The sequence below is a fragment of the Micropterus dolomieu genome, linkage group LG22 (assembly GCF_021292245.1).
Source record: "Micropterus dolomieu isolate WLL.071019.BEF.003 ecotype Adirondacks linkage group LG22, ASM2129224v1, whole genome shotgun sequence".
NCBI lineage: Eukaryota > Metazoa > Chordata > Actinopteri > Centrarchiformes > Centrarchidae > Micropterus > Micropterus dolomieu.
The window spans coordinates 18,407,742-18,418,252 of NC_060171.1; the positions used below are offsets into that span (position 1 = coordinate 18,407,742).

Genomic DNA, 10,511 nt, shown 5'->3' on the forward strand with positions numbered 1-10,511 from the left:
AGCAGCTCAGCCCAAAATCTCTGCTTCCTCCAGAATTTTTGCCCTCCCTATATTTTCAGCAAGAGGGAGATGAAGGGGGGGTGGGGAGTGGGAGGCAAGGGAAGAAACACAGAGAGGAAGAAAAAGGAGGACAGCCACACATGTGCCTGCGTGTGTGTCTTCTCACGCAAGCACGCCCACAAAAAGTGCACGCACACGCGCGCAAACACACACACACACAGAGACAGACACACTTGCACTGCAGCAGCGATAGCAGTACCAACAGCAGACCCTTCAGCAGTTTGGTATGAGAAATAAAGACATCTCCAGCCGCCAGAAGCAGTTATTAGCTGTTACCATGACAACCTACAATCTTTCGTGTTCCTGTCGCTGTGGCGGTGGAATCACTGATGTGTTTTTTCATGTCAACAAGGACAGAAATAGATCCGAATGGGAATTTTTTTTGTCACGCAAGACACATTGTCAAGTGATCAGCCTCCCCACACCTCCTTATACTTAAACAGGTAGAGGAGTCAGCATTCACTCCGTCCCACCATGTGCTTACGGGGCCCGCACACACACTTGTAAAAAAAAAAAAGACATACCTGTTTGTTCTTATTCTCCAGGCTGATCTCGTACTCACTGGGCCCCTCTCTCTTGGTCCCCTCCACTTCGTGTCCACCACCAGAGGATGTTCCATCCTCCAGGCTCAGCATCTTTCCGCTGCCATGGAAATAAGAACAGAAAGCTCTCAGTCCTCCCTGCTGACCTTCAAATCCCTGCCGTTAATGCAGTGGCAGGTCATATGCGAAGTGTGAAGAGGTTCACCAGGGATGGTGGCTCAGGGCAAGGATGACTGAGTTTACGCATCCAGTCCTATTTGGGAGATTTGTGGCTCCACTGCAGGTTGCAGGAGTGAAACCAGGATGACAATACTTTCTTTTTTTTAAGTTTTAAAGTTTAAAGCTGTGTCCAAAATCATACCTCCTACACTCATTTACTATTTCCTACATAATAAAATTTACTAGTTTACCCTAATCTGTAAAAAAAAACTCATGAACACATGATCCATCAAAGAACTAACAGTCCTTTTTATCCACTGGTTCCCAACCTTCTTTTTTGCTTCTGACTCCTTAAGGCTAGGGTAAGAAATTTATTTTAGAAGCATTTTTCATTATATTTCTTGAAATTGTTTTTACATCCCCACAGCAATCAATACATCAAATGCTCTGACACAAAAAGGAAAAAAATCTGGTGTCTGTGGCTGTTGCAGGACTGTAATAAGCACGGCCAATCATTTCATTAGGCCTAATAAAATGACTGGCTGGCCTGCTTACCTGCCTACCTGCGCACACTCTCCACCCACTACTCATGAAAATGTGTTTTGCGGGAGTGGCTTTTTAGGGGGGCCTGGAGGGAGGCGAGGAAGCCTTTTAAAGGCCTGAGGAGAAATTGCACTTTATCGAGCATTCATTTTACTGAACACTGGCCCAACACTGTTTGATACTTTGAATTTAAACATTTGGTAACAAATAGGGAGTGATTTAGGACAAAGCTATGAATTTGAAAGAATGGACATTCACATTTGGATCTGGGCTGTTGAATGCTCATTCTGCGGCAAAACAATGATCCACCACATCACTGTCATCGAAATAAGTGCTGATTTTGTGCACGAGACTCTGAAAGCTGATATATTTCCACGACAATGACATGATTCAGATGAACATTTCAATGGCAGTTGTGATGAAAAGTGTAACGTTCTTAGTCTCCTACATATTTTTGCATATTTTCTGCTGCTACGATTACAGTATAAGACGAGAATAAGTCAATGATGATATAAGCGTTAAAAAAAACTGGAAGCAATGCAAGACAATAACAGACAGACTATCATATCCTCAAAGTCAAACATGACTTGCAGAAAAAGTAGGCAAATAACCAAATCTGACCTCTCAGATATTTAATAAACAATCATTTCTTTAATACAACACCAGCTGGAAGAAATATATATATTTGAATCCGAATCTGAATCTGATTCAGAACTCAAGAAAGTCAACTGTGGAGGCTGTCTCCCAGTGCTCTGGTAGAGTGTCCGATCCTCCTCTTATAATCCCAGGTCCTCTTACTGCCATGACACAGTATAAAGTGTCTTTACCCAAGTTCTGTTGAGGACAACTTAAGCTTTCTTAATTTTTGTCAAATTTAGAAAGAAAGTTAAGAGGCCAACATCTCTGGCATCGCACCACCTCTAAAAAAGGCACATTCAGCACCTTTTCTATGGCCAAACTGCACTGATGTAAGCAAAGAGGTATGATCGCACCATAAGTGGTTTTATAATGGTGTGCAATTATAAGTGTGTGTGTGTGTGTGTGTGTGTGTGTGTGTGTGTGTGTGTGTGTGTGTGTGCGTGATGTTGTGTGCTTGTGCAATCTTTCCTTCACCCAGATAATGCTTACTCTAATCATTTTTACACGAAGGAGACTAGTGCAAAACGGCACTGGGGAGAATAAAAAGCCTGCTCATGGTTAAATAATGAGTGCATCACTAAAGTTCCTTTGTTTTATTTGATTGCTGTGAAAGCAAATATTCTGCGTCCCGAGCTAAAAGTCAGCGATAGGGCCAGGGAAGCTTGGTCGTATCTTTAAATGAGATAGAAATGAGGTTAGAGAAAATACAGAGAAAAAAGGGGAAGAGATTGGAAGCAGAGAAAAGACTGAGATAGAAACAAAGAGGGGAAACAGGAAGATAGGGAGAGATAGTGTTGGTGTGTGCATGCTGGAGGCCATCTGTATCAAAAACTCTATTAAAACACTGCCATGCCCCTTTGCTGAATCAGAATATATTAGAGTACATTAGAATACATTAGAGGATTTAAAAGCAAGAGTTGAGCTATTAATGCATCTGGACAGCAAAAGCCTCCATAATGATATGGCTGCTATATTCTCTCTCTCTCCCTCTCTCTCTCTCACACCCCCACACATGTTCACATACATAGCCGCAACAAACACAGCAAGCACACGCTCCCGCACCACCTGCCTATGTGACGTCTTAGAGGAAGAGAAATGAGCATCTGTCAAAGCTAAGCTGTCTCAAGGTCCTTAGAGACATCCAATACTGTACAGCCAGGGGAGAAAAACACACACACACACACACACAACCACCCACCCACACACACACACACAGTAGCTTTACTTCCTGTTTTATATTGTAATTTTGGTGTTTGGTGTTTTAGTCAAGCTTTTTTTCCTGTCTGCCTTGATGTGTCTCACTTGTGATTAATTGCCCTGCCTGTTTGTGTGTGTTTGGTGTGCCCTCGTATATATTGCCCTCACTTGTGTCCAGTCCTTGTGGTGTCATCGTCGATTGTGAGTGTTCTGTCTGAGCTTTGTTTCCTCATTTTGGATTGCTCCCTTTGGATTACCCTTGAGTTTGGACTCTCGCCATGTGCTCATACGAAAGCCTGTTTTCTTTATCATAATAAACCTTTTGAACTGCATCCGCCTCGCCACTGTCTGCAATTTGGGTCCATACTCAGTGTTCCTGACTCAGCACTCGGCCTTTCTGATACTTAGGAGATTTGTGTGCTCCGGATGGATTCAGTGGATGACAGTTCGTATGTAGAGGTGGTACCCATTTGCAGCCACCACACAAGCTGCATGTGATGATAATAATGAGCTACAGCGATAAACGGCTCCTCCACAGCTCATCATCTCAGGTGGCTGTCCACTGCTGCTGGGCCACTAGCTCAACCAATCCAGACTATGTTGGTGTAGATGTTAAGATAAAATCAGAGAAAAAGAGGGGGATTTCACACAGACAGATGGTGATATTAATAAAAACAGAAAGAGAGAGAGACTTGATAGGGAGGGGTGAGAGAGAAATAATTGTGGAGAGATGATTAGAAAAGACAAGGTCTTCCAACAGACTCGTAATGAGTAGAGATGCAAGATACATAAATAAACAACACAAAGGGGGAAAGATATGGCAGCAGGTGAAGAGACAGAAAAAGCAGACATGTTTGAGAAAGACTAGATTTAGTACAGAGGATTAAAAGATGGCAGGAATTCTGGGTGAGGGAGGGCACACAGTAATCATTGAGAAACATGACAAAATCAGCTTTTCAAAGTTTTACAACAGAGCTCTGCTCATTCAAACATCCCCAAGTGACGCGTCATGCATTCACACGCCCCTACGCCTCCAAAAAAAAAGAAAAAAAGAACAAACTCATACAACAAACAGACAAGCTGCCCACGCATAAACAGATGGTAGACGCAAGTGCTACAGTAGATCCTCAAAGTTTTATGCCCCGGTTACTATGGCAGTGGCAGCCATTGCGTCATTACTGGGTTGTCATGGGCATTTTTACAGTGACAACATCAGTCCATAACCCCCACCCCACCCCTCCCTGCTCTCTGCTTTCTATATGTGAGTTACCCTTGAGGCTGTATGAGCTTTAGGTTTGTTACAGAGCATTTAACGCTTTCTCACTGCATCTCCAGGCTCCACACGTCCATAAATACACCAGTTCACACTCACATATAGTGCTATGCACACACTAACATGATAAAAAAGCCTGCATGTGGACATGACTCAGTTTGATGACACACATGTATAGATAGTGTATATATCGAGACAGAAAGTTATCAGTGGTTGAAAGAGGGCACTGTGGGAGCAAAAACAGCTGTGAAAAAACAATGTAAATGAAAGTGTCTGTGACTGGTGTGCAAGTCGCTCTTACCTGGTTGAGCTGGTGGGGTCAGCCTCTGGATGTTCAGGGGCGGGGCAGCAAAACTGATGCAGCACAGTCTCACTCCTATAGAAGGGCAGACGAGAGATCAGGAGAGGTAAGTGATGGGGGAGGAGAGAGGAGATGCAGAATTGAAAGGACAGCACGTAATTCAGTTATTATTGGCTGCTGCTTATTGTTTGCCTTGTTTCCCTATTCCTCCTTATGTTCATTCTTAGTCCAACATCCCAAAAGATCCTAAAGAGGCTCTCGTTAGACTCTTCTGGATTATTTCCATGGATTCTGTTTACAATTTGGCACTGATCCCGGGCTAAGTACCCTATGTAGGTCAATTCAAGGCTGAGAAGGCTCGGATTGAGTGTGAGAGTATTTACAGTATATGTTTGCGTGTCCTGGTTTGTTTAGGCCTCCAATTCATCACATCTGTGGTGATTTAGCAGAATTCCCAAACCCAATCAGGACAGATGGTTACTCAAGTTCTGTTTCCGGCTCTTTGTCTTCTTAAGTTTGCCTCTTTCGTTTCTATCTCATACATATTACATTTGCATTCATATTTTAAGCTAGTATGCTGGTGCTCTTTTCTGGAGCAATTTAGAGTGAAAAGATTGGGGGAGTGAAAAGATTGCATAGATCAACCCTTTGACCCACTGGATGCAGGACGCCTTCCACCACCAGACATAAAAATGGGCAAGATCATGACTTAAATAATAAAAAAAGGTCCTTTTTTAGGAGGTGTGGATGTGGGTGTAGGTCACATTAGGTCCTTCCACAATGAGCTGAAAGAATTTAGTTGACAGTGAATTACTTGGCCACGTTACAGTAAGTCTTCTGACCGGGGCTCAGCATATTGCTCGTGACACAGACGCACATTGACAGGCAGTCAGTGTAGGACTCGGTGTGACACTGCAAGTTATAAAAAGCTATCTTTTCACAGCAACGTTCACAGACTTAAAGGGACACTGATGATTTTTTATTTATTTTTTTTAAATCTCTCTGATAAACACTCCTTACAGTTTGTTTCTATGAATATTACTTGTCCATCTTTTGTAACACCTACATCACCACTCACATAGCCACAAAAGCAAACATACTTTAAATATATGAATAATTTGTTCTCCATTTAGCAGCACTTTTGCAGTGGTTCTCGATCTTGAATAATATTTTGGATTCATATATATATTTTCCTTGAAAAGTAATAGTATTTCTCTCTGTAGACAAGCAATTGCCTTCTTTTAATAGCGCCCAGGGGGTTTAAAGATCTCTCAAACAATTATATAACATCTCAAAATTCAGTTTTCAGCACACTGATTTTCTTTGTTGTGCTTTCTTTCTCCATGTTTCAAACATCAGACCAGAGACCCAGAGGACCTGACAACAAATAACGTTTAACACACCACCTGTAATCAAATACGTTAATCACCACGAATCAGTCAGACTCTAATATGTGCTACTGATTCTTTTCAAAAATGCTTGTCGACATATATTCAATGTTTTAGAATACACGGGCTAAATGTACAATAAACTAGAAACCATCTTGTGATGGGATCACACCAGATGCAACACAAAATTGTTTATGGTGTAATGGAACACATGATATGAAAGAAGTGAGTTTGGCAAACAGGTGAACTTTGCCATATTTATTCAATATGCCTAACTGTCTTTGCGGGGTCAACTTTTAACCTATGTTAGTTTTGACAGATCCTGTAAATGTGTTCTGCTGAAATATCCCCTGGTTTGATACAAGCAATGTACAACATTGTTGTGAATGTAGAATGTGTCATTCGCTACTTCCTACTTCCTACCTCCTACTTCCTACTTCCAGTGCCCAGTCTTCATTTCTATGTCAACTACACATCTGTGAAGTTTTGTAACTGCATCTTGCACGGTTGTGACGCTATCATGTTGACAAAATCTCTCCACAGACAGACATATTGACACCTGGCAAAGCACTCAAAACTTGTCTGTGGCAGCCATGATGACACACACAAACACACACACACAGACTCACAAGGTAAAAATAATATCAGCTATACTGTTGCAGCTGGTAAAAATTACACAATAAAGAGTGTTTTTCCCTCCAGGTTACCTGTTAATGTATTACACATTTTATAACTCAATTACTTTTTCAATTGGACTTTTAAGTCCCTTGATATGTGTTTTTCTTGTATGAGATGAATTTATTTCTTCATTTTAACTATTTGGCATTAGAAAAGAATCTACTGAAATATAAAAAAACTCCACTGCATTTTTTTCATGTCATCTCCTCTTTATGATATACACACGAATTGAACTGCTCTGTGCACTGCAAATATGAAGGACTTCCTCTTCTTGGTGCTATAGGTTTTGGGAGTCACAAGGTCAAACTAAGCGTCAAGTAATACACATCTGGTTGACGGAGGAGGGCAGGAAGGTCAGACAATACATCTGAGGCCTAATTGTAAAAGCACTGAACTTCCTGCTAACCATCAGCAACAGAATAAGAATTTAATTATTTTAGTTAGTTATTAATTATATTTAGTTTTTTGTTTTTTTTGGCAGAAAGAGGCCAGGATGCTTGGGTCTCTGAGCACACACACAGTCAGCAGGTCTATCCATCTGTCGGTACAAAACACACACACACACATAACGGCCATCGGCCTCCGACAAGGCTTACAAAGAGAAGAGGTGAATATTTTAACAGTACATGCCTCCTGCTGTTGGCCCATGTTCTCTGTCTCTCTGTGCCCCATCCTCCCTCACACCACCCCTCTCCTCTGTCCTGTTTTGTAAGAGTACTTTAAACGCAATGCTTTTCATCAGCCAGAATCCAGTAGAGAGTGTAAGGAAAGGGGAGGGTTGACGTGCAACAAGAGCAGCTCCATTTGGACTCAAAATGTTGCCAGTACATTGTGTGCACCTTCCACGGCGCCACACCGTGCCACAGCCTGTCCGTCTGTTGTCCAACCTATCTGTTAGACAGCTCCCCCAAATGTAAGCTTTTTTCATCTCTCTGCTCTCTGTTCTGGTCTCTACCTGTCTCACTCTCTGTGTACTGCACCCTGTGTACATCACCACTTTCTCTGCCCCCCAAACCCCCCACACACTCTCTCTGCTTCTTTCCCTTTCACTGGTCCATCCAATGTCAGCCTCAAGTGCCTTCCTCTAGACACCTCCGAGGGCTCCATCAAAGACAACGACTGAGCGTGCATCTCTCTCTCTTACTCTTTCTCTCTCTGCCTTTCTCTCTCCTGAGAATGGCTGATTACTGTTCGCTCCACGGGCTAAGTGGGGCAGATAGGAGCCTCAGCTGGAGAGAGAGACAGGGAATGAGCGGAGGAGAGGATCCTGTCTCTCCCCCCCTATAGGCTCATCCACATGCACTGACAACACTGACAACAATGCAAACCACACTGCCCGCTAACCATACGCATCACACATCATGTATCTGTATGGCAAAGAAATCTGGGCTCTATGTAGACATTCAGATAAATGCATACAGTAAGACGCACATGCTAACACATGCACAAACACACACAGACACACACAAGTTATTAACAACAGGAAAATCATAGGGCAGATCTCATCACCAGTCAGCTGCAGACAGGATGTAGCAGGCAGTGACAGGAAAGTGAATCCTGTAAAAGTCCAAGTGAAAGCGTGACCCCCCCTCACTCCCTCCCCTGCATGGACATCCAAAAGCAAAACTAGAAATAGGGTGATAAGATCCTGGTCTTAACAAGAACGACTTAAAATCAGTGTGCAGGTGTGGATGTAAGGTTCCATTCAAGGACACACATCAGCAATCGCAGGAACTGGAAGGCCATGTAATAAACCACTACCACACTCTGTTGCTTGATCAACTGGTGGATATCTCCGCTGTTTTCTGCCTGCAGCTTTTAGAGCAATGAATTTATTGTAATGTCTTCCTTACCAGTAAAGCTAATTTAAATTAAGAACCAGTGGTGTTACACTGATTCCCGTCAAATTGTTGCCGAAGGGTGTGCTCACTAGAGGACACAACTTTGTTTCCAGGCAAGGCAATGGAAGACAGCACCAGGCTCTCTCTCTCTTTCACACACACACACACACACACACACGCGCGCGTGCGCACACACACACACACACCAAAAAAGGTGAATCATTCGGATTAATATCAACAGCTCTTTTTTTTTAATGTACATGTACCCCTTTCTGCACACCTCTGCTCCTCTCAACTCTTCCTTTGCTCTGTGTTGCTCCCCTCAGTGGAGGTGGAGTCCCAGAGAGACCAATCAGGACTCCTGCTGGGATACAACTTGTGAACAGAACATGCACACACACACAAAAGACAAAAAGAGAGAAAGATGGGTTTTCTCTCATTAGGTGATGAGCTGATGTACTATGAGGCTATGGTGCCGAGCAGGGGGTTGGTGGTGGTGTGTGTGTGTGTGTGTGTGTGTGTGCATGTGTGTCTCATCTAACACAGCAACATCAGAGCCCAGAGGTCCCATGAGAGTTCGCAGATCCCGAGCAGTAATTAATAGAAACCAGCTGCAGCATGGACAGTGAGTGAAGCTGCTCCTGTCTCCAGCTGACATTGAGCACTGTGCTGTTTCCAGCACACACACACACACACACACACACACACACACACACACACACACACACACACACACACACACACACGTAGCTATAGGCCTACAGCTGTTTGTTATGTAATGATTCAGTGATCGTGATCCAGTTTCTCATTTAAATAATCCACCTCTTCCTCTTCTGGTACAGTCCTTAGCCGACACACACAGCTGAAAATTGGAAATTTGCAAGCGCCTTCTTCATTAATTAAAGGCCTCTCAATCTGCAGGACACACACGCGCGCGTGCACGCTCCCAATTATACAGTTTCAGAAGGATGCGCTACACAAATAAGGATTCAAAATTGTCTAAGATTACCAAGGTAGGAAATGTGTTTAAGGTAGTAGCCTATGTTTAAGGACATACACACAACCGAACGTATGATGTCTACTCACTCGGATTTCTTAGCCAGGGCCAGGGAGCGACAAAGGGTTGTAGGGGTCATCGGAACCAAAGAGCGGCAGCTGTGGAAACTTCCGCCGTTTTCTGGGTCACTTTCAACCGGGGAAACAGTGGACGGGTCGGCCGGGACCAGCTGCATGTCCCCCGGGTCCATAGGTTGAGGAGGCGACGGCTGGACCCCCGGAGCAGCCTCGACATGTGCTGATGCAGCCGCATGGTCCGGCACAGACCCCGCACTAGTCTTTAGCTGAGGGTCCTGAGGGTGGTGGTGAAGATGAAGGCAGCTGGGGTCGGGGTGATGGTGATGGTGATGGTAAGGATGCTGCTGTTGAACCCTGACGTCCTGCAGGTACCTGTTCTCGCCGATGAGCTCGTCCACCCGCCGGTCAAGCTCCTCTATCCGGGCGCGCTGTGTTTGGATGAGACTCTGCTGGTTCTGGACGATGGTGGTGAGCTCCCGCAGGTACAGAATCGCCTGCACGGGGTTTTCCAGCAGGCTGGAGCTCATCATAGTCAAGACAAGAGAAGGAAAGAGAAGGAGAAAAAAAAAGAAGCTGGACTGGCGGATGGAGAACCGAGGAGATGCACAATTTCCCCGTGAGTGCGGATGAGAAAGTGAGATGTCCTTCCGCTCTCCACTCCTTGATTCTGCTCGGTTGTGGATGAGGCTGCATCGACCGACCTAGCCTCCGCTTCTCCGGTCGTTTCCCTCCCTCCCTTTCTCTCTCTCTCTCTCTCTCTCTCTCTCTCTCTCTCTCTCTTTCCCTCACTCTCTTCCACTGCGCTGAGTGGTGCTG

At 44.2% G+C, this 10,511-nt stretch overlaps 1 protein-coding gene across 1 annotated transcript in view; it reads right to left on the reverse strand.

Moving 5' to 3' along the window:
* iqsec3b (IQ motif and Sec7 domain ArfGEF 3b) overlaps positions 1-10,222 on the reverse strand; it is a 29,675-nt gene extending 19,453 nt beyond the window's left edge. Inside the window, exons 1-3 of the mRNA XM_046036214.1 lie at positions 9,708-10,222; positions 4,715-4,789; positions 585-702 (exon numbers count right to left, since the gene is read on the reverse strand). Coding sequence (XP_045892170.1) covers positions 585-702; positions 4,715-4,789; positions 9,708-10,222 — 708 coding nt within the window. The remainder of the gene's footprint in view (positions 1-584; positions 703-4,714; positions 4,790-9,707) is intronic.
* Positions 10,223-10,511: the final 289 nt, after the last annotated feature.